This window comes from Mytilus trossulus, chromosome 9, assembly GCF_036588685.1.
Source record: "Mytilus trossulus isolate FHL-02 chromosome 9, PNRI_Mtr1.1.1.hap1, whole genome shotgun sequence".
Taxonomy (NCBI): domain Eukaryota; kingdom Metazoa; phylum Mollusca; class Bivalvia; order Mytilida; family Mytilidae; genus Mytilus; species Mytilus trossulus.
In genome coordinates, this window is record NC_086381.1 from 12,691,600 (window position 1) to 12,718,156 (window position 26,557).

The window sequence follows — 26,557 nt, forward strand, 5'->3', positions numbered from 1 at the left end:
CTGTGCGTTAATGGTGAATTGATGAAACATGTGTTGGTTTCACGGCTGCAATTGGAAAATATATACTAACAAACATGAAACTTATTTACATCACTATGTTTTTTCAAATCATAGTTCAAATTTAAATGTTTCAATTTTCTACGTTAAACCATTTATAATTAGATTGTTAATCAACATGAACATTATGCATGATATTAACCTATGGACATATATATATATACTGCTTGTTTATTTTATTGTTTATTTGTATGAAGTATATCATACTGTATATGTACATTATGAGGGTCTTAAGTAAAGTTAATGAAAACTAATTAGGTCAACTTATTTAAATAAAAAATATTAATATAAGTAGTTGATTTTATAATGTATTCTACTATCGCCTTCAAACATTTGATCATTTTTACCTGATTATTTTTTTGGTAAATGATTATCAGCGAAATGACAACATTATAAATAATATATAATTGGTAGCAATGCAGAAGTAGAAAAAAAACCCAGAAGTCTCCCAAAATTCTACAAACCTAATCTAGACGGAAATTGTGCTTGACATATGTCACAATAATATCAACCGGTTGCTAATTGACGGCGACACTTTAGAACACGTTCAGCGATTGAGACAAGACAAACAGGAAAATAAACATGTTGATAAAAATTAAATCTATAGGTCCTAAAGCCATTTCAATACTTAAGTGTCAATTTACGGTAACACACATCACGACAATTAAAAATACTTTCATCATGATTACTTAAAGACTTGAAATCATGAAATCTGGGAGGTTACATTTACAAAACTTAACATATGCTTATGCTGTAACTTTACACACGATATTAATGACGGTTTACATTTTCATTAAATATTATAAAATATATTTCTGTTTTACCAGAAATTTAAATTGTTATTACAGTAAACAAATTGTAAACCCCTTAAAATTAGGTAAACGATAAGGAAGTCAGAAAACTATTAAGGAAGATTATTTAGATTAATAGGAGTTTTTCAACATTTCTTGCATGTAGACCAGTACATCATGTTTGATTGTTCGCCATATTACTCTAATATATACATGTTTTTTTTTTAAAAGTATGAAAATTATGAAAATAGCATAATGTTATGTCTATGAAAATAAATTTCAAATTCTTTATGACTTGCCATATCTTTGTTTACTTGGTCGATGCTTCATTTTGAACGCTATTTAAACAGAAGCAAAGTATAGGTCAGGTGTGCAGTTCTATAAGTGAACAACGTTCAATCACTTCATATACCCTGAAATTTGATAATGGAATAGGGGGGTTTATCCTGCTTACATACCTCCCAATTGATACGATATTCCCGGGCTTGTTTTTCCTGTCATGATTTTCTTGATAGAGAATTGCAGCTCACAAGGAATCTATTAAACTAAAAGTCTCCAACGGAAGCCATAAGGAGTTGGTTGATCTTTATAGAATATATGTTTCACAAATGATATCTGATATGAATATGTAGTTACTGGAACCCCTTTCCCTATTCACGAATGTGACCTCAATGATAAGACCATTTACCGGGTTTGTAATAACATGAGCAACACGACGGGTGCAACATGTGAAGCAAAATCTGCATACACTCCCAGAGCACCCGAGAACACCCCTATTTTTTTGTGGGGTTTGTGTTGCTTAGTCTTCAGTTTTGTTTGTTGCGTCTTGTGTAATCTTATTTGTCTGGTTTTGTTTTATCTTTTTTAGCCATGGCGTTATCAGTTTATTTTTCTTCTATGAGTTTGATTGTCCCTCTGATATCTTTCGCCTTCTATAATTATAACAGACCATAAGAGTTGTTAAATGAACAAACTTAATGATGCAACAATGTCGGGTAAGCTGAGTTGTTTGTTTATGAATTCACATAGATAAATTAAAAACAATCATCATTTGGATAAACCTAGAATTAGCAACTCAAAACTAAAATGATTGCATAAATGACGATAAGGGCATTTTGAAACCACATGTGCATGTTTTACCTTTGTATGTTTTATATTTGCATGTTTTACAGTTGAAACATGTTGAATAGATGTGCATACGTGAGGCTGATTTAACCTCATGTTGTCCCTGAACATTAAAAAATACCTTTCTTACTATGTGTGGTTTGATGTTGTTTTAGTTTTGTGTGGTATTTCTATTTATGTAAGTTATAAGTGATGTCTTATGCACTGTCAAATATTTTGCAATTCCTGCTAGTTATGAGTTGTATGTATTATATAACATTTTTTACTTTCAATGTATAGAAAATTCTCGCTATTCTCGTAACCAGTAGAGGTTCAAGCACTGACAGTAGAAACTACGTATATTTCTCTTCTTTGACATTTATATAATAGCAATACATAAATCATATATTTCAAAAAAATAACTAATAAATCAATTATTTGATAGTATCACCTCTATATTAATTTCCATCATTACACGTCATTATCATATATTTAATATGAAGAAGAAAACATGTATCATAAAACCACAATGACGTATTATAAATTGGAGAAACATTCTGGAAGAAAATAGCAAAGTATTGACTTTTGTGATTTCCCGTGTGTTTTTGAATAGCGGAAGCACATAAACCCACTTCTACGATCCAATAGTTGAATTTTCCAGTTAATGACCTCTAATGACTCCAAATAACTTGTTTTGCTGTTCAAACAATATATTTTACACTAGTATCTCTCAGATTCAAAACAATGTTTTGATATAGAAAATACGTTTTACTGTTACGACTAATCGTGGCTGTTTAGCTCTGTATAAAAAAAAAAGAATTTGATATTTTGAGTGTTGACGTATCAAAAGTCACTGGACAACAATCAGTGAATTTAATATTATGATTTACATTTAAAGTGTTTACCTTTCGAAAGGAATTAAATATAGAGATCCAAGTGTATTTTACTGAACGATTTTAAATTATATATTATATTGACACAACTAGTATGATGACCAATACATGTCTTTTGAATAATATTTTGTGATGTTGCGTCACGATGACTGATTGATCCGTCATCTCTGTAAATTCATTTTTTCCCTATAAGTTGTCTCTTGAAACACCAATTAATTCTGATAATTAAATAATACTAACCATATCCCAATCATTATTTATTGTTTTTTTTAAGTAATCAAAGTGAAACTTTTTAATTCTTGCAATCATAGAGATTTTGAATAGATTCGTTTAAATTATAATGTTTGAGAAAAATCCACTAATGTTTAGATACCCGCTGTGTTTATTTAAAATTAGGTATTTAAGTGCTGAAACTTTATTTGATGCAATATTCGGCAATGGAAAATTGTATAGATAATACGCAGTTTAATGGACAACCTTGCAGAATGTCACGTTTAATAATTAAAAACAAATGACGTATATATAAGTAGTGTTTACCAATCTGATTAGTAATGCGTACATAACTTATTCTGTTAGAATTTGTTTCTGTAGTTATCTATACAAACAGCAACCGCACACTGTGAAACCAAAAGGTTAAAAAAAAAATTCTATGTAAATAAATTATGTATATTATGAACAGTTTGATAAATAGTTTGACATTAATTCATACTGTCAACTGCAATCATGGTTAGAACATCAATATATTATTTTTCAAAAACAATGTATATATTCTATTATAAACGTTATCCCCGTAATTTAAACTCTTCATATTCATTAAAACTAATTAAAATTCTAAATTTCAGAATAGTTAATGGTCTTTTCGTGATGAAGCTTCCGTATCTCATACCACAGGTGAAATAGCTTCTATACAACATAAATATTCCGAACATATTTGTTGACCGAGCGTTTTCGCGACATTGAGAACATTAAATGATAGAAACTCTCCAAATATCGGTAACTGTTGAGCTATTGTTGAATTATGTGTTCATATAACACAATAATCTGAAACACACTGGGATTTTAATTCCCTGTGATGTACAACTTTGTTATAGATTTGGTTTTCCAACTGGAGTGAGTTCATCTCCAATGATGAGTCTTGAATAGACGGAACCGCACGGTTTCTTACCTAACTGACAAAGTTAATGAAAATTGATTTTATATACTTGCATGTAGTCTATGGTAACACATATCCTCAAACAGTTGATATTTTGAAATCTTAGCATAAAAATGAACACCTACAGTGCACAAATTTTCCATACATTGTGTAATTGTATGCTAAAAATATAGAGTTGATCAATGGCTCAACATTTTCACCTTCATAAATAATATGCATATCATTTAATGAGACTTAACTACATATGTATTATCCATGAGGAAAAAGACTATTATAATACTTAGAGTAAGATTTACTCACCCTTGCAGAGCACCAGATATCAACTTCAAATGATAGTGGTGTTTTTGTTGCTCAGGCTTAAAAACAGTTTTTATGAAATGTTTTATAGACACTTGTTAGTCTTTTCGTTGTTTTTTGCCGTTGTGGGTCTCTCTTAGTTTTTTAATTTTAAATCTAGCGTTTATACTAATATGCTTTTTTAATTTTAAATCTAGCGTTTATACTAAAATGCTTTTTTAAAAACTAAGTTCCTTATTGTGATTGAAAAATATATATTTGTTTTTAAAATGTTAGTACCTTTAAGCATGAAATATTTCATACCATTAATCTTCGATTTAAATAAACTGGGACAAACGTTCTGTAAATAAATAAACTGAATTGTACCAAACTGATTGATAACAGCAAGCGTCTACGATCGATGTTCTAATATGACGATATCGACCCTAATATCCATGAATACTAAAGAAAATTGTAGTTCTGTAAGAAAATTCCGTCATAATTCGAATAGTTGAATAAAGAAATCCTTAATATATATAAAAAAAAAAAGTTTGCATATATCAGCACATCCTTACTGCACCTCCCAACAAAATTTTGATATTCAAATCGTTTTTATTTTTGTTTGTAAGTATTTCAATTGTTCTTCAAAGCCTGTTTACACCAACTTTTTTTTTTATCCAAAACAACTGTTTCTCTTTTGTATTTTTTCTCATGTTGTAACTCATAGAACAACTGCTTTTGATGAAGCCAGCAATTTACGTAACCGAAAATGCATATAACTAAACAATCGATTAAAAGTCACTAGAATTAATTAGAAAAGTATCTATACCTCAATATAATAACATATAAGTTGTAGGTCCATTTACAGTAAAGTTGGTGCGATAACGATTACTATATATATTTGCTGGTTGGCTGTTAATCAAAGAGATTATCACCAGCAAATTAGACAATATACTTTCTGCAGGCAATACACTACCGATACCGATATTTTTTACTCAAATTTACTGTTAGAGCATTTAAAAATCATGATAAATAAGTAATAACCCTCCCGTATACACATATCTGATACATTATTCGGATTTGGCTTTACTTAGATCCTCTTTAGTTTTATCATCTCTTAAACCTTTTTGTTTAGTTTTGAACTCTATTTGGTCTCGATCATCATTAAATATTCATTGATTGTTGATATGGGCATTAGATATAGTAACATTGGTGCTGCCATTACTGTTATTTCATCATATCAAAGACAAAAATGACCTTATTTAAGACATTTATAGGGCAAAATACAGTCTTAAAAATAGACAGGTGTCAAAGTATTACAGGAATATTTTTTTAAGGAAAATTAACCGAAGATTTATATAGACAATACTTTATTTGAAATGAGATTTACGAGTAAAATATAGTTCTGATCTATTTCTAACGATAGTTACTAGCGTTTCTGTTGTATATAGGACAAATAAATTGGGCAAATAAATTATAGTTACATTAATGGGGTTTTGTAATTCTACAAGGCACGACAACTGTCGATCATGTGAATTTATAATTATTAAAGCTGTAAAACATATGCAAATGTGTCTTTACCGCATGATTCAATATGCTTGGATAATTAGCATAATCGACTTTCGCTTAATTAATATGCACGTATATAAAATTAAAAAGTAAGATTGTAGGAGTTTACAATTATATTTTACTTTTTCTGTGTTGGAGTTGCTCCCTATCAATGCTATCAACATGTCGGGACTAGCCAATATATGCTTTATACTTTCTTTAGTGCAATTTTCGATAAGTGGTAAGTATTTGTTAACACTTAAATACATATCCGAAAATTAAGATTCACATAATATGTTGTAAATAGTTTTTCAGTGTAGTCAATATCTTTTAAAATAACTTTTGTAAAAATTATCATTAATATAAACGTTATTTTTTTCTTCTTTTCTTCTTCTTCTCAAAATAGATGAATTGATTTGTCCAGAGGAACTATCTGTGGTATCTAATATATGTAATGCTCTTTTTATATGTAAGGTAACATTGCATGATACAATTATAATCAAAGCATTTTGAACTGATGGTCAGAATTTCATTAAATCTTAAGGATTAAATGGCCCATTCGAATATAATGAATGAATAAGGTGTATCCATATATGAATACTACAACAGAAAAATAAATAAACGTCTATTAAAAATATAACATAAATTTCTCAAGGGTTCTGGACTTTGCATAACTGTAAAGAATTGAACGATATTTTAGAAAAAATAACAGTCCAGGGGCTAAGTAAATAGTAAAACAAAACCATCGGGTTTACTTTCTAGATGTTTTCCTGGAAAATTTAAAACGGTTGATTTCCAGCACAGCAATGTCATCCTATTTTTATTTTATTTGTGATGAAAATGATTTAAACTATTTTGAAGTCAAGTCTATGGTTTACATTTATTCCTATTTTCCGACCAAGTAAGCTAGTAGTACAAAACTATGGTTTCTGTATTGTTTTGTTAACTCTTAAAGACAAAGGGTAAGAGAATGGCTGATAACGCCTCCATGCCATCATTTTAAACATAACTAGTTTTATTTTTTTTAACTGCGTTGTAAGTTTATTTTCAAATAATGTTTCTTTTGGTATATTTCGCCTCTCGCTTATATGACATAGGCATTAGTGGTTTTCTATATTTGCATTAAGTCATGCTGTATGTAAACAACGGAATCAATATTTCATTTATTGAATTTTTGTCTTTGTTGGACCTATAGTTTGTGTGCTCATTTTGAGTCCTTAATGCTCTTCAACTTCATACTTTATTTGGCCTTTTTAAGTATTTGATTCGGATGTCTTTTGTAGACAAAACGCACGTCTGTCGTACAAAATTAAGATCATGGTAGCTATGATGAGTCTATTTGCTTCATCAAACAGATTACCAAAGAAACTGCCAAAGATATTGATACAAAAACAAAATTGAAAATAAAAACAACCATCGGAATTTTTGGTCCTTAATGCTCTTTAACTTCGTACTTTATTTGACCGTTTTAAAAAAAAATAATATTTGAGCGTTACAGGTAAGTCTTTTGAAGACAAAACGCGCGTATAGCGCAAATACAGAATTTCAATCCTTGTATTTATTATGAGTTTATTTATCCTTATCGAATATATAGTTATCAAAGGTACCAGGATTATAATTTATTACGCCAGACGCGCGTTTCATCTACATTAGACTCATCAGTGACGCTCATATCAAAATATCATAAAGTCGAACAAGTACAAAGTTGAAGAGCATTGATGACCCAAAATTCCAAAAAAAAGTAACATACACATAAATGCTTATACGAATGTAAGTAATAACGCTGATTCAATAATATATAGTTTAAGGTAAACTATATTCAATTATTTGCTATATCCCAAAATAGTTAGATGTTTGAAAAAATCGTCACAATTTCAATTAAAATAGGATCAGATTGTAGCCCCTAATATTTCATGTATTAAAACTGATTTACTTCGATATTATTGACAGCATAGTTTACTTTTAAATATGACATCGATCAGTATATAATTGTAACTGATCTAGGCGAGTGTAACTAGCGTCTATAACATGCGATTAATTGGACAGCTTTGTTGCAGCGGGATCTGTAATTGAAAATTATAAAAAAAAATGCAGTAAATTATTTTTGGAATTAAAACAAACAAATATACAAAGACAAATATATGTAATTAAAATTCCAGTATAACGTTATACATATAGTTTGATTTCTATTTTTTTTTACTGTGGTATTTTCTTTGTCGATTATCGGTAAATCAGTTACAAGTGTTTTACATTAAAAATTACACATGCATGTATGCTTGCGAACAATATATCTGTGTTATTAACATGTTCTGTGAATGAATGTTTTCCTTACAGCCATTTACCACTAAACAAATGATGTCGACAACACATTATATATTAGCATACTACGAAAACTATACAAAAAAGCACGTGTTACAATTTATTGTTATTTCCTGATAAACATGATGTTGACCATTATTTCAACATAATTAATATTACCAAGAGTTTTTTTCCGGGTCATTTGTGAAAATAATATGGCATGAAAACCATTATTATTTTCCCCTAGTAATGACATAAACACAAATGAATAAAGAGAATAAGATAAAACGAATAATTAACAAACAATGATGTAAAAAAATAGTAATATCTTAAACTAAAAGGTACGCTAATTGTTAAAATAAATACACATTCTAAGCCAAAAAAGTACAAAATTATTTTGAATAAATAAGGTTGGTTAAAAACAACATCAACTTATAAACTGTTTCCAAATTTATTTTTTTTATATTTTCATTAGAAAAATACTTTAAGTATCTATAGTTTTATAGCGCAAATATTTCGAAAACTGTTAATTCATTTAATTTATTTAACAACATAGTTCAGAGGTCTGAACAATACAGTATATACCGTGAACGCATCTAAAACTATATTGCTTTATTCAGTCCAAAGGTATCAACATGTTTTTGATCACAATGTTATTAGTAATTTTACACAAATTTCTAAATATTCCATAAAGGTCATATCAATTGTAACATTAATCGACTTAAATGACGTTTTGTGAGGGAATGTAATTAATCATCGGAATTAATAAACTTATGAAACCTATACATTCCTAGCGTTAAAACAAGTAACCCTATTAAATCAGTAACGACCTAATGACCTTACTAATTAGTTTAAATATGTTTTATGTTCATTTTGTTTTATGTTAAAAGGATGTCGTGGGTCTTTAATTAAATGTAAAAAAAAAGAAAATTATAGACATAAGGGCGGTATTTAAAGTGAGATTACCACACGTGACTTTTATACAGGGAAAAATATCGAAATTTATAATTTTTGATATTCATTACTCATTTTTTTATCCTTATTTTCAACAGCAGTAACTCTTTTGAAGCCTCCTACGTCTAACCCATAACAGATAAAGTACCAATCGATGTATAAAAAAAATACTGACAATAAAGTGCTATGATTAAATGAGCCTTATATTTCTAAATAAAGAAATGCTGAATCTTTTTTACCATTTTCAGCAACTTTTTGTGATCAATTAAAATTGCCAATAAACTCATCATAGATACCAGGATAACAATTTTATATTAACGTCAGACGCGCGTTTCCTCTACAAAAGACTCACCAGTGACGCTCGAATTTAAAAAAAAAAATTAAAAGCCTAATAGAGTATAAAGTTGAAGAGCATTGAGGACCTACAGTTGCAATTTTTTTCCCAAATACAGCTAAGGTAATCTATTCCGTAGAAAAGCCTTAGTTTTTAAAAATTAAAAGTTTTGTTAACAGTTAATTTATAATTATGAACATATTAAATGATATCTCAATATACTATACTTAAAAACAACACATAGATAAGTAAATGACCACGTTCTGTCAACAATATTTACTGGTACAGAATTATATAATTTTCCATATCTTAACATACCCACCTTTTTATCCAAAAATTACGATTTAGATTTATGCAATATTTACATTAAATTTCTATTGTTTAGGGGGGATAAATCTATATTGCATTTAACTACTTTTGCCCATAAATGAACATCGGTTAACTAAAGTTGCCTATTTATAAAATTTGAATATCGGAAATTACTCTTGCTTTCCTGTGAATTTGAAAATAGGCAAACTTCTGTTGCCTATCTTTGAAATTTGAAAAACAGTAAACTACAGTTGTTTATTCAAATACGACATCCTTATTACGCATGTAAACAAAGTCGTGTTTTACATAGCACAAAATATGTTTTACACATTCGCACAAACATAAAGCTTATGTTCTTCTTATTTTCATTGTTTTATACCATGGAAGTCATTTTGGTCACTAGGTTCATGATGTTTGAAGACTAGCACCATTATTACAATCAATTATTGTTTGGATAAATATTCCTGAAACTAATATTCACAGGCCATTAAAATCAGTTAACATTTTAACTAATCCTGGCATTCGATTAAATTTTCGTTAAGCAAATCATATAGACCAAGTCTCTTTTACTTTGCTTCAAATTTGATGTAGCACATACTATATTGTTGTTAATTATACATGTTATAATACACCACCTATTTCCTTATAATAGCGATATCGGGATATAGGTATTTAATCTAGTTGGATCTTAACATGTACTTGTGATTTGTTTACAAACCGGTATTGATTAAAACAAACAAACAAATGCCGAAATGTTCAGGACTTAATTAAATCTGTATTCATGTTAGATGATACAAGCATACGATTTTTATTGCGTCTTACACTTTGAGAAGCAAACACTCTTTAACTACTTTAATAAAATATTGTATAAAAACGTTAATTATGAGCTATGAAAGTCATGTACTGCAGCATTTTCTGAGGAAGTTTAAAAAAATTCAAAGAAATATTTTTACAGTGGGTTAGCTTTCATAAGTCTTCACTATCATATAGATTAACAACTTTTCGTTAAATTTAAAAATAGATTGTGTCAAAACTTCTTACAAATATAAACATTCATTTCTATAGTAATGAAATATAAATAGTATAAATATGATTGTAAATATTTAATTTATTTTTTGTACATGAAATATGTAGAGAGAGTATATATGAGGGGCCTGTTGCTGATTTTTTTTCATATTTCAATGAATAAAATAGATATCTAAATTCAAACTTCTTAAAATTTACGTGTTGTCTTTTATAATTCCAATTCAATTATAATTGAAAATATTAACTACGTTTATCTTCATTGGCGCAATCATGATCCACCATTTTTAAATTTGTCGTTCAGTTACAAAATATAGTTTTGAACATCCATCAATGTTTTTCACGTTCACAAGCTAAAGTTTTAATTCAAAGTGCAACTAGAGGTCAGAATACTGACTAAATCGGATATAAAACATTTGTCAATAAATGTTGTCTTTTTTTTTTTTACAAAAAATAAAGTAATTTGACAGCTAATAATATCAATGATAGTTTAAACAGTATTTTATTCAAATAAATTGAATTAGATTAATCAGCATGAATAGCCTATATAAGCCCTCTCTAGAAAACAAGGTACATTCAAACAAAGCAACACTTACACACACATAATCGCAAAAGAGAATTAAATTTTCAAAGATACCACTTAGCTGACTGGAATGATACTTCAAGTGGATAACAGTATGATTATTTTAGGAATGCTTAAATAGATAATTAAAAAATGTAAAAAATGTTTTAAAAAAGAGTTATTATTCTAGGTCAGACTCCAACCTTGATTTATATGCCTTGCATTAAATTAAACAGTCTCCAGTCAGCTGTTTAGTATTTTAAATTTAATAACTCATTTTTCAAAACAATCAGTTTTAAGAACAATGATAGCTATGTATTCAAAAGCAATTCAGAATATATAACTTTTATCACAAAATCATATTTACAATACCAGCTGTGATTGAGATCATTTATATGTTCATATCATACAAATGTTATAAAAAACCCAAATACAGTTGAAATAGCATAGAAGGATGTAAATAAATAAAGATATGTTAATGAAATTAAGAATAACGAATCATCTTTGTTAACCAAGCTCTCAATTGTTAAGAAAAACAATAAGTTTACCTAATTTATAATAATTGTAAGGTTAGACGATAATTTCATATTAAAAACAAAGTAATGTATACAATTCTTTTTAATATTAAAGTATGTATCATATTCTCAACAAAATTATATTCATCGCAAATAAGGTGTTTATATAAAACAATGTTAATAAATCTATGTACTATATCAATTTTAATATATCTACCGGTTTCCCTATTACTGCGTTCCTCCTCAAAATTAAACAGTAGTTTTGTCAAATTTAAACCCCCAAAACAATTCACTACATAACATTTATGAATTGTTTTTGTTTTTTATCAAGAATAATCCACCCTTGTAAACAATATGAAATACTTCTCAGATTTTGTTTTAGAAATCCTTCTGAATCAGTAATTAAATCATTCCTGGTGCTACATTTCGACTGAATAATTCTGTCATAATTTTGTAATGAAATTAACTCATGTGCCATCTTCAAGTTTTTCATTCCGAGGCTCTTCTACGTTCGTGTACTTTTCATCTCAATGTTCACTGTTAATATATACTTCTCATGTTTTCCTGGAAGTAATAATTATTTAATAGGATTTTAAACCAGATTTGAAGGTATGTCAATACGCACCGATATAGATATAGATATATACATGAAGTTAATAGAAAAAAATCCCATCTTTTCTTTAAAATAACAAATAAATTGAAAAAGATAGTACGACATACTTCTTTGTATCTCGTTCACTGAATAAGCATGAAAAAAATAATGAATCTGATGAATGCGACAACAACTCTATATCGCTTATCGACTCAAGTCATCCCCTTTGTTGATATTGTATTTTCCACTTTAGACGATTATGTTACGGTCAGCTATTTAAAGGTTTTGGGACTTCGCCAATTATACCACAAATCCTTATTTTCACAACCACATAAGACTTTTCATGCATGCTTTACGGAATTGTCTTTACAATTATTATTACAAAAAATATGACCTGATTTCTGTGTGTTTCTTCATGGATCAATCGATTTATTTTTTTACTTATCCTTATACTTTTTCAGCGACGATCTCCGTGGCCGATTGTCTAAGTAGCCCATCTACTGTATTACTAGCCTGTCAAATCTAACAATAACACTGGAAGTCACGATATACTAGTAGCTAAAAGTGGTGTCAAACACAAAGTCCAATCAATCAATCAATTAATCACAACTTTTTCGTCAGAAGTGTCCCACAATTTAATGTTACTAATAAAATACTTAATATTTATTTAACCTTCAAGGTTCGTGAAATTCGAAATCGAATAAAGAAACAAATATAAATCATACAATAATAAATAACTTACAATAATGACACAATTGAAAATACAGAGCACTTTATCATCAATAGCATTTTAGTAGTGAACTATCATTTGATTTCCTTCAATTTGAATCAATGTTTTCTTGGGGGTTGGGTGGTTAGGTTGTTTTGATTGACACACGGATTTGTTGATGGTAGAAGGTTTAGTCCCATTTGACCTGTTGATAGACCGTCCTCTAATTGGTCATCTGTATAACCAAACACACACCTACTTGAATATATTTTACACTTATTTTGATGAGAGTGTCATTATTGTTTAAAAGTAATCTTGCTTACTAATGATAATTTTTCTTTGCAGCACCAGTAGATACAGTTCAACAAAAGGGCTCTCTAGTGCAGAAATATGGCAATAAAGGATCATCAGTGGCTAGTTACGGAGTTATATCAGGAGTAGACGACAATTCAGGAGGCGGTTCCGGTACAGGATGTACAGTTGATTGTGGCTCCGCAGTATCAGATTCTACAGCAGTTGCTAATTCATTATCAGCCACTGGTGAATCACATGCAAGTTCTGCAAGTGCTACGGCAGTTGCTGCGTCTTCTGCTACTGGTAATCCAAGTTCTAGTTCTGCAAGTGCAGGAGCAGTTGCTGCATCTTCTGCTTCAGGTAACTCACGGTCAAGTTCATCAAGTGGTTCATCAGCTGCTGCGTCTTCTGCTGCTGGTAGCGCAGGGTCAAAATCATCAAGTGGTTCAGCAGCTGCCGCTGGTAGATCAGGATCAAGGTCATCAAGTGGTTCCGCAGCTGCTGCTAGTAGCTCAGGATCAAGGTCATCAAGTGGTTCCGCAGCTGCTGGGTCTTCTGCTGCTGGTAGCTCAGGATCAAGGTCATCAAATGATGCAGCAGGTGAGTCCTCTGCTGTTGGAAGTTCAAGTTCAAGTTCAACCTCCTCAGATGATTCATCGAGTTTTGGAAGTTCAGGCTCAAGCACTTCTGGTGCTTCATCTGATTCTGCAAGTTCAGGTTCCAGCAACTCGGGTGCATCATCAGTTGCTGCAGCCGTTGGAGCTCAGACAGTACCAGTAGCTGTTATGTTGACTGGTGCCACATCATCAGCCGCTTCTCAATCATCTGTGGCATCTAGTACATCTGGATGTTCATCAAGCCAATGCTCTGGTGGTAATGCAGTATCAACTGGAAGCCAAACAGTAGTTGACGTAGCTCCACAATCAACTAATGCTGGCTCGTTTCAAACGGTAGCAGTGATTTCAAGCAATAGTGACAGTAGTGACAGCGGCAGCGACGGTAGAGATGATAGTAACAGCAGTGACGACTCTAGCAATGGTGGTGATGATAGCGATAGTAGTGATGACAGTAACAAAAGTAATGGAAGCATTTCTAGCAATGGTAGCGACGACAGTAATAGTAGTGACGACAGCAAAAGTAGCGACGACAGCTCTAGCAGTGACAGCAGTAGCAGTGATAGTAATAGTAGTGACAGCAGTAATAGTAGCGACGACAGCGACAGTAGTGACAGCAATAGCAGTGACAGCAGCAGTAGTAGCAACTCGTCCGACGACAGCAGTGATGATAACGGAAATGGAAGCTCATCAAGTAACTCTGGGTCATCTTCCGTATCATCACCTGGATCTGAACCAAGCTCATGTCAAGGAAAAGAAAATTGTCATAGCAAGGGCAGTAAAAGCAACAAGAGTGATGGTAGTAGCAGCGATAGTAATGGTAGCGATGACAGTAATAGTGACAGCAGTGATAGCAGTAACAGTGACGACAGCGATAGTAGTGATAGCAGCAGTGGAAGCAGCTCTAGCAGTGGTAGCGACGACAGTGACAGCAGTGACGCCAGCAATAGCAGTGATGAAGATGACAGCAGCGATGATAAGAGAAACACAGCAAGTAACTCTGGATCATCTTCTGTAGCATCATCTGCAGTCGAACCAAGTCATTGTCAAGGAAAGGGCAACTGCCATAGCAAGAGTAAACAAAGCCAGAAGAGTGGTGGTAGTAGCAGCGATAGTAATGGTAGCGATGACAGTAATAGCAGTGACGATAGCGATAGCAGTGACAACAGTAGCAGTGGTAGCGACGACAGCGACAGTAGTGACAGCAGTAACAGTGACAGCAGCGATAGTAACTCCAGCAATAGTAGTGATGACGATTCTTCCAACAACAATGATAATAACGGAAAATCATCAAGTAATCCTGAATCATCTCCTGTAAACGTTGTATCACCAGAAGTGTTACCTGTTGATGTGGCACCACATGATTCATCTCATGTTGTTAAATCATCACCTGTAGCTGAAGTAACACATGACATTTTAGTTGGGTTTGAAGCAGCACCTGAATCATCACATGTAGTAGAAGCATCACCTGAAATGTCACCTGTTGTTGAATCATCACCGAAACTGTCACCTGTAATTGAAGCATCGCCAGAATCATCTGTTGTTGTGGTATCATCGCAGGCCGAGGCAACATCATCAGGAACTCAAGGAAAGAGCAATAGTGATAGTAGCAGCGACGACAGCAATAGTGGCAGTAGTAGCAGGGATAACAGCGATAGTAGTGATAGCAGTAGTGACAGCAGCTCCAGCAGCGATAGCAGTGACGACAGTAGCAGTGATGACAGCTCTAGCAGTGACAACAGTAGCAGTGATGACAGCTCTAGCAGTGGTAGCGACGACAGCTCTAGCAGTGGTAGCGACGACAGCTCTAGCAGTGACAACAGCGATGGTAGTGATAGCAGTAGTGGAAGCAGCTCTAGCAGTGGTAGTGACGACAGCAATAGTAGTGACGACTCTTCCAACAGCAGTGATGACGATGACAGCAGCGATGATAACGGAAGTGGCAACTCAGCAAGTAACTCTGGATCAACTTCTTTTGCATCACCTTGGGCCGAATCAAGCCCATGTGAAAAAGCTAAAGGCAATTGTAATAGTAAGGGAACCAGTGGTCCTATTAGCGGCAACGGTGGTGGTAGCGGCAAAAGTAATGGTAACGGCAACAGTAATGGTAGCGACGACAGTAATAGCAGTGACATTAGCGATAGCAGTGATAGCAGTAATGGACGCAGCTCTAGCAGTAGTAGCGACGACAGCTCTAGCAGTAGTAGCGACGACAGCTCTAGCAGTGACAGCAGTAGCAGTGATGACAGCAATAGTAGTGATAACAGTAGTGGAAGCAGCTCTAGCAGTGGTAGCGACGACAGCGACAATAGTGACGACTCTTCCAACAGCAGTAATGACGATGACAGCAGTGATGATAACGGCAATGGTAGCTCATCAAGTAAACCTGGATCATCTTCCGGAACATCACATAAGGCCGGACCTAGCTTATGTGGAGGACATGGAAAATCTGGTTGTAATAGTGAGAGTGGCAGTAAAAGTACTCGTAGTGGCAGCAGCAGTAATGGTGGCAACGACAATAATAGCAGTGATGACAGGGATAGTAGTGACAGCGACAGTAGTGATAGCGATAACAGAAATAGTAGCGACGACAGCAACGGTAGTGACGACAGTAATGGAAGGGACGACAATAACGGTAGTGACAGCAGCAATGGTAATAGTGATGGCAATGGTGATAGCGATAGTAATGGCGACGACGATAGAAATGGCGACAACGATAGTGATGGCAGTAACGGAAGTGATGGTAGCGATGACACAAAGAACAGTGGCAGTAATAAAAGTTCTAATAGAAACAGTAACAGAAAATCAAAGTCATCAAGGAAACATAAAGTGTCTCCTATGGTAGCAGCTGGACCTGTAGCTGTATCAGCGCCGGCATCTACCGCATCACCTGCAGCACCTGCAGCGGAAGTAGCATCAGCAGCCGGAAAAGCAGAAGCAGCCCCTCAAGTATCGGGTTCAGAAGGTTATTTCGTGTCGGAATCTAAATCATCCAATGGCGACCAAAATGAAAATCTATATGTTATAGAAATAGTGCCAAAGCCTACGGAAGAGTCATCGGATTAGTAGTTTGAAAATTATTTATAAACTGTTTATCATCATAAATGGAAGATTGACGTTCAGATACACGTGACCTGATACGTTAATTTTATCTCAAGCTTCTCACACTTGTACATTTTAGTATGTTGAAGACAATTATAAACAATCAGAAGAGACTAGTCATGTTCATTTGCTTTTTGTTTCGTTATATTGTTTTCTTTTATACTAGTAAGTGACCAGGAGCAAACTGGTTTATAAATGACTGATAAGTTATCAATATATATATATATGAATTGTTTAAAGTACTTTGTATATCTTTATATACTGTGTATATGAATTTTTGTTGAATCTACATAAATTCACATCAATAATGAAAATCCCACCTTTAAAAAATCAACGAAATAATGCATATAAATAGTTAAGACCGGGTTCTAGAAATAAATTCTTGGTTCAATTTAACGAAAGTAAGTTACAAATTATACAGGCTGAAAAAAATACCTCAGCCAAGACATAGGAAAACCTAGTTAGGATGGGTTAAGTTTTTGTGAAGTAATGCATGCTTCGTCAGATGGTATACTGTTTAGGATGTTAGTGATCTAAACGGGTGTTGGAGAAACCGAAATGACATTATAATTCCCTATTTTTTGAAATTAAATAGAACCTAATTATCTCTTATATACACACAAATAAAATTAAACCATATTACATTTGTTTGTCACATTTTCTCAGATTGACTTTTGTATAACTTTTGATGCTGTAATGTACACATACTTTTATATAATCATCAGTGGGTCGATGATTATCTGTCAGTTGTTGTCAGTTTTTTGTCATTTAGGTTTACTCGTTATTGTATATTGACATTGAATAAAACAATCCAACAGATATATATGCTATTAAAATTTTAACTTGTTCCTTGGTTGAACTATTTAAATAAAGACAACAGTAGTACATCGCTGTTCCAAATTCATAAATCGATTGGGAAAAAACAGACTCGGGTTACAAACTAAAACTGAGGGAAACACATCAAATATGAGAGGAGAACTACGACACAACACAATTCAAATATAACACACACAGAAACGAACTGTAAAATAACAATGGACATTTCCCAGACGAAGTTCAGGACATTTTAAGAAAAAATGGGGGTGGAGGGGTTTGGGGATTAGGGTTTCGATTATGTGGCTAGCCAAACCTTCCGCTTTCATGGCAATTGTTAAATATAACATTTAAATAACAACATTACATGACAGGACTACAACACAAATAAATTGGAGAACATATAGGACAGAGAAACACACGAGTAATAGCTATCAAAAGATGCCAGGTTTAAAATTTAATATGACAGACGCGTAAACGTTTGAAATAATATCACAACTTCAATATTGACTGATAAATTACAAATGAATTATTGTAGTACTTTGTTATTAAGCAATCCCATTAATCATTTTTATTTATTGGTATACATGTTTGCTTAAAAGAGAGGCGAACAATGCCAACGGAGCAATTTTTAAAACTCATAAGCCGAAAATAGAATGGCATGATATAGTTAAAACGAAGAAAGATCAAAACACTAACAGTATTGAAAAACGCTAAATATGAAACTAAAAACTGAGCAACAAGAATCACTCCAAAAGTTGGTCGTGGTTTCAGGTGCATCTACATTTAGGTACCGCTGAAGAATAACTTAATGAAAGTGTACTCTTATTGGTCTTTTGTGGACAGTTGTCTCATTTGCAATCATACCACATCTTCTTTTTTATATATCTTATCAGCATTTTCATATATAGTGTTCGAGAATATCTTGAAAAGCAATTCCAACGGTGTAAAGTCTTAGAAAATATGCAATAATTCAACCTCAATAAACAATAACATCATGAACGGTTACTCAATGCATAATGTCATTTTGTATCATGTTGCCTTAAACAAAAGCAAAAAGTTTTGAAAGCAGGAAACAAATATTGGGATCACTAATGACAAAGAAATAATTTGACAGAAATACAAGTATTCTATGACAAACAGGAAAAGAATGTCTTCTTCTAGATATGAATCTAATGTTACGCAAGAGACGACAGATTAAAGAAAAAAACCTCTTCAAAGATACCAGTCATAACTTTGTACGATAAATGCGCGAAACGTCAACAAAAGACTAAGCATAACACTAAAATTTCAAGAAGACACACTGACAATAAGAAAAAGAAATAACACACATGCTGAGAATTAAAAATTACACAATATGATTAAAAAGAAAACAAATACACAATGAAACAATACAAACTAAAATGGTTTATAATTTTTAAAAAGCACGCACTTAGAATTAAAAATTCTCACTGAGATTTATATGCACATTACAAATGAATTATCATGAACTATTAAAGTATATGTTCAACTTGAACGAACTGGTAGACACAGAATTCAAAAACAAATCCAAAATAAACAATTCTTCAACAATGTGTATAAATCAAATAGGTTTGTAAAACACGTGTTATAAAACCAATTTTTGCTCTCAAAAATCAACGAAAACAGTCAATATTCGCAAATCAAATGAAACTGTCATGATACACAAATCAGAGGAAACCTCATGATACGGAAATAAACACAAACCAAAGGTATAACCCGTAAATCAAAGAAAACTGTCATCACACGAATACAAAGAAAATCGGAATGACACAAAAATCATAGAAAACCGTCATGACACGGAAAGCAATGCAAACCGTCATGACACGGATACATAAGAAAACCGCCAGGACACAGAAATCATTGCTCCAAAATAATTTGCAGTCGTGTGTGAAAAGGATACTACATCTTTCGGTTTCCAATCTTATTGTGTATGTCGATGAAATACCGTCCACCATGAATGTCTTCGGTCACACATACCTATTCAGTCTTTTGGACACTCTTATCTGATAAACTGGAAAAGTAATATGTAAAAAGATAGTACCAAAACGAATAGATACAGAAAAAACAACCCAAAACTATTGAAATAAAAATTAAGAATGGAAATGGGGTATTTGTCAAAGAGACTGAACTGAACTGGAGGCGGATTACAGATGGCCTATAAACAAAAGCATTAAGTAGTCCAGATAGACTCACGTGGTACAGAAAAACAGTGCACATAATAGGTAAAAAAGAAAATGTTATCACACTAGACATGATAAAAAGTGTTTATTTAAAAACAATTAAGGTACAACTTACAGATTTCTGTCCTCACAATAGCATTATTTAGTACTGTTAGAAAACTATAAGTACAGTGTACGATGATGTTACTAGAGAGGATATTCAACTTGAATTTATTTGTTTTCACATTCCGAAAACTACGAAAAGCGGAGATATACTTCCCAAGTCGTATCTTTTCAACAATGTATCTGATGTTTGAATATCTTAATCAAAAACACTGGATTTAATAAAAAGTTTAGACATAAAAAAATGTATTTCTTTAATTCAGTTGACCAGGAAAAACTACGTCTGTTTTACCAATACAATAGTTCAAACGAACTTCATCATTCATACAACTTGTTTTTTTAAACGATGTTTTTTCGTTGAAGATCTTCGAAGAAAATTAAATCCTTCTTCATTGACGTTTTTATGAACATGTCATGTGCAATATCAATCATGTTCGTGGAATTTCTTCAACTAGAAAAATGAATTTACAAAAATCGTTAGTCCTGTGACAGATAAAATCACGAAAGTGTACATAATAAATAACAATAATTCAATTTGCTTTAATGATTGATTAAAACACATTTTTCCCTTAATACGTGACTAATGTGACAAATACATGAAAGATGTAATTGGTTCATCGTCCACCAACACAATTTTCTTAGACGTTCCTTTACTGTCTTGATAAATTTAAACAGGTAGAAGTTTCTAGAAATGTTTATAATTATATTCTATAAATTTAACTAAAATTGACATATATGAACTAAATCGTGGCAATTAATTTTTTTATGTACCATAAGTTGGATCACAATTTAGAAGATAACGTGAAAATAAGTTACACGATTTTTATGAATTAAAATAAAAAAAGACCTATAAATATAAAATGAAGAAGAAGATGTACATGCGCTACATATCCATGTTTTTTTTTCTATCGAAGACATACATAATATTAATTAGAAGACCTCAGAACACCTCAATATCCTTTTTACGTTGTTATTTGTAAATGTAAAAGATTATACCCTAACTGTTAATGATATAACCATCATACTGTCGATCGGGTGCTGTTCATCAAATAAGATAAAGCACCGACCAAAATATTATTTAAAATATACAAATTTGACATACATGTATATATAAAAAGTCTGTCTTGAAATAGATATAATCATCTATCATCTAATTTAGGAAAGGCAGTAAATCTAATTGTTAGATTAGGCCATGAATATCAAGTTCACGAAAAGGAAGAAAGTTCTCATTTGTGACACAGATTGATTTGTCATTGAATTATAATAAATAAGAGGAAAATCTAACACGAGGAAGGGTAAAATCATTTTGATTATGAAATGGGTTTTTGGAATTGGATGGAGAATTGTCTCATTGGTACTCATATTTTTAACTAGTATGCGGTGACAAAACAATATACCCTTGTGGTAAATACTAATTGCAATTTTTTAAATTATCAAAGTGTTTCTTTTTTTTTTTAGAATAAACACCATCATCTGTTTGGCATTAATAACAGGAACTAGTTGTTACAGTAAACAAAGAATCAACATTTCACGTTTTATTTTTTGATTCTGAGACTTCTACTGTATCTATCTCGACTGTCTGTATTTGTATGTTTTATATACACAAAGTTTCAACCAATATTTATATTTAATCATGTTAAATTTTTAACATGACAACTTTGAAGCAATACACTAATCAAAATAACAATATATAACATTTAGTCATTTGTGACAGCATTTACTTTAAAATATGTAAAAGATGATATTAATTACTCATATAATCTCATTATTACATTTTCACCTTTACATGATTTTTTTTTCAACCTTAGCAAGGGTTAACTATAAAAGTCTATCGTATATTAATATTATATCTCAGATGTTTATATGTTGTTTTTGGCATAAAGGGGAACACGTTTGTCTTTTGTAATACGATGACGATATTATCATGATGGTTGAAATTGGATCGGAGTTTAAAGTATCATAAGATGCACTTTTTGTTCTTTGAATACTTTGGTCATTAATGGCGCCAAGAGTAATGTTGTTCATTTTGAACACTTTCAGTAGAACGTTTGTCGTGTGTGTGTATTAGTGTGGCGATCATACTTAATATATTTATATATATTAAAAACAAACAAAAAAACATGCTTTTATATATATATAGTGAAGCATGGGTGGTCGTGTGGTCTAGCGGGACGGCTGCAGTGAAGATGATTTGGTGTCACGATATCTCAGTAGCATGGGTTCGAATCCCGGCGAGGGAAGAACAAAAAAATTTGCAATTAGTATATATATATAGATATAGATATAAACAAGTCTAAATTGAAAACTACGTTCAAACCTATGATTGTGTTGGATTAAAATCGCAATTTTTATACGTGTGCATGTAAAACAAATTTCGTTGTAGAAGGCTCTGAATACAGCACAGACAAAAATTATTATAAATTAATGAATGTATCTCCCTCATGCAAAGCTCTGATTCCTTTCACAAATTTGGCTATACTTTTTAGACCTTTTAAATTATAGGTCTTCATCTTTTATATAAGCTTTGGATTTCAAATATTTTGGCCACGAGCATCACTGAAGAGGCATGTATTGTCGATATGCGCATCTGGTGCAGGAAAATTGGTACCGTTAATGACTTAAATAGATATTCCAAAAGACCAAAAAAGGTGAAAAAGGATATATATGTCTAGCGGGACCGCTGCAGTGCAGGCGATGTGCTGTCACGATATCTCAGTAGCATGGGTAGTAGGGAAGAACAAAAAATTTGCGAAAGCACATTTACAGATCTAACATTGTTGGGTTGATCAACCCAACAATGTTAGATCTGTAAATAAATATATATATATATATATATTCCCTTTGGGTCTGGTACAAACTGAAACTTTAGATAATGTTTTGACAGCCAATGTCGTTTCCCAGAAAGTGAAAAGGGCAACTCCATGTTCATAGGTGGAATCACATACGAAGTACGAAGCATTCGAGGTCCCGGTAATTGAGTAAATATAGATGTCAACAAATGAAAAAAATACAAGGCAATGTACTTTCCTTATATAACGAAATGAGATACACTGTAACCAAGGATAAAAATTGCCTGAATTGTTCTGTTATCTACAGAGTGTTATTTTTTTTTATCAAAACTATTTATCTAAAGCAAATGCGTAAATTTGTTTGTTTGCAATTTTTGTTATTTGACAAATAGTACTATCATGCAAATATATAAAGAAAATCAATATTATAACTAAAAACTTGTAACTGAAACGCGTTATGCTTAAAAGTTTGAATTTGGTTTTTTCCTTGGATACTACTTTCACAATTTTCCTGTTTATTATAGTTTGTGATAAGTTAAAACTTGTGTTTCGTTACTTTTGTTTACTAGTATACATGAGGCATCTATAAAAGGAAATAAAAAAAAATGTGCATAAATTCTGTTAAACATTGTACATGTAGTGTTTTCTATGAGTTGGCAAATATGCAAATATGCTGCGGTAATGGGAGAAAGGGTTGAGCAGTTATTTTTCATACTCTGTGATAATAATTTGTGAGATACTGTAAAATCAATTTTGATGATACGAAAAAAATAGCTGAGCTTGATTTGAATCAATGGTTTGACATTGATTTCGTTTTGTAAATATACATACAGTTTTATAACGATCGCAAATATTTCTTATTATTCTATGTTGCTTTTATCGTCTGTCATAAGTCTGTATTGAGTGGCTTTTTTAAAAGTCGCAATTAGCCTTGTGACATTTTATTTTATTTTCTCACTTCAACGAAAGTAAACCCATCATGTTGGACTTATTTTACTTTGGCATTTTTTCTATCCGAAGAGCAATTCAACAGGTAAGAAGCCTCTATGTTTATTTAAAATTTAGTTTTTATCAACCTTGTCTTCTGTTGATGATCTCTCTTCAAATTCGTTTAATTAGTTTTGATGTTATATTTGTTATTCTCATCGGATGCTTAGTTCGTTTCTGGGTGTGTTACATTTTAATGTTGTGTTTCTGTTTTTGTCGTTGTTCTTCTCTTATATTTAATGCATTTCCTTCAGTTTAATTTTGTAACCCAGGTTTGTTTTTCTATCGATTAATGAGTTCCGAACAGTGGTATATTACTGTTGACGTATATGAAGTACAGGCATCAGTAGTATACCGCTGTTCAAAAGTCAAATATTGATTGAATGAAAACAACTATATAAGAAAAACAACGAAACATCAGAAACACTGACAGGCAACAAAGCAAACGCCAACATACATTGTATATAGAAACGAACTATTTGAGAACAACTGCCATATTCCTGACATGGTAAAGGAATTTAAGAAAAAAATCTGTGGGATGATTCAAGTGTTATGGCTGGTAACATGTTCCGCTTATATGGCAATGAAAGAAGGAAAGCTGTACACTGAACAAACGGATAAGGCGAACATCCTTAATGCACAATTTCAATCTGCATTCTCTGAAAAAAGTTCAATTTATATCATCTAAGCGAATGAAAACTAAGAATACATCACCAACTATGAAAAACATAACCATAACAGCAGAGGGCATAGACAAACTACTGAAAAACCTGAACCCAAACAAATCACCAGGTTCGGATGGAATATCATCTAGAATCCTCAAAGAACTACATAGTGACACAGCACCTCTCCTTCAGTTACTGTTTTCAAAATCCCTAGATACTGGAGTGGTTCCAAATGACTGGCGTTCAGCTAAAGTGTCTCCGGTCTACAAGAAGGGCCAACAGTATACTGCTTCAAACTACAGACCAATCTCACTGACGTCAATTTGCTGTAAAGTAATGGAACATATAATTGTATCATCAATTATGACCCATGGTGAAAACCACAAACTTCTTGAAAAATTACAACATGGTATCAGGAAAGGCTGATCCCGTAAAACTCAGCTTCATCGACGGTGACCTATAGTTGTTAATGTTTGTGTCATTTTGGTCTCTTGTGGACAGTTGTCTCATTGGCAATCATACCACATCTTCTTTTTTATATAAGGTATGTTTTCTGTGCTAGTGCACAAGTCTGCAGGAAGACATGTCGCCATACATAGTCCCATTATTCGAAATCAGAGAAACCCAATTTTGTTCATACTCTTAATTGATGTGTGGCTTGTAGAGAAGCAGCATGTGTTTGATTTTACCTTGATATGTACCTAGGCTATGCCATATACCACTTGAAGCAAGCAATATTGACCGATATTGCACTTGCTATGGCATCAACAAATTGGTAGTAAAGTAGACATAAGATAAGCATAGGTTGTTGTTTAGTGTAGCATAATACAAAGAATTTATACCTCCAATTCCCAAGTTTTAAAATGCTTCAACATTTATACAAGTGGTGTTTATGGATATCTAACAGATAACTCTTTCAAATTAATGCAATGTAAGTATTATACTATTTATACTATACATAATGATGTAATCAATTATAATGTTAACTGTGTCTACAAAATTTTACAAGAAATTTCCACATTCAATAGAAATTAGCTACTTCATGGATAACCCGATAGGGTTGATTTGATAATATGTACATTCCCCATTTACATTCTCAATTTTATTCCTAGAGCCATTTTTTATATAAGAAATCAGGAATATGTCAATTGTTGTACATTCGCTTGATGTGTTTGAGTTTTTGATCTAACCATTTGATTTGGGACTTTCAGTCTTAATCTGCTTTATCAAATTCAATATATGGCAACAGTTTTTCATCAATTGTATACAAAAATTTCATAATGTTGGCAAAAGTTGAACGCACAGTTACTGAATAGCAACGAAAAAAGTCTGTCCCTAGAAAAATCATTCAATCATCAATTATCTAATTCGGGAGGGCTGTAAATCGTATACCTATATAAGGTGATGAATATCAAAGTTCCGGAAAAGGAAGAAAATTATCAGTGGTGACGTAAGTTGTTTTGACATCAAATTATAATTTTGATAAATAAGAAATAATGATAATGCGTAGGCACGGGCTTTTAATGCCAAAGACAACAACGCCCTTGTTTCCAAATTCACCTCCTAAAAATCCAACATATTTTTTCCAACGTAAACTGAACAAAATATCGAAATATTCGTGCTAAATAGCGAATTAATGTCCTATTATCTTTTACAAAAACGTAACATAGAATTGAAACTATATATACAGAAAATTGGATAACAAGTAAAATGTTCAGATCTACATTCGTTCCTTTTCCATTTAATTTACCGCCGGCTTCTTTCTTCAGTACGTCTACTGCCAAGCACATGGGTCTAAGGCTATATCTCCGACATCTTAAAGTAGGTATTACCCGTGAATGATGATTGTGATATTTCGTTTTTCCTATCAAA

The 26,557-nt window shown here is 32.1% G+C and overlaps 1 protein-coding gene across 1 annotated transcript; it reads left to right on the plus strand.

Annotated features, from left to right (window-relative positions):
• Positions 1–5,847: 5,847 nt before the first annotated feature.
• Positions 5,848–17,949, plus strand: LOC134685141 (dentin sialophosphoprotein-like). The gene is made up of 2 exons (XM_063544612.1): positions 5,848–6,063; positions 13,464–17,949. Exons 1-2 carry the CDS (start codon positions 6,006–6,008, stop codon positions 17,090–17,092), a joined length of 3,687 nt encoding a protein of 1,228 aa, XP_063400682.1. The 5' UTR covers positions 5,848–6,005; the 3' UTR covers positions 17,093–17,949.
• The last annotated feature ends 8,608 nt before the right edge of the window (positions 17,950–26,557 follow it).

Coding starts and splice junctions, on each gene's coding strand:
- LOC134685141 (XM_063544612.1), top strand. CDS start 6,006: ATGTCGGGACTAGCCAATATATGCTTTATACTTTCTTTAGTGCAATTT. Junction 6,064..13,463: donor AGTGCAATTTTCGATAAGTG/GTAAGTATTTGT, acceptor TTTTCTTTGCAG/CACCAGTAGATACAGTTCAA.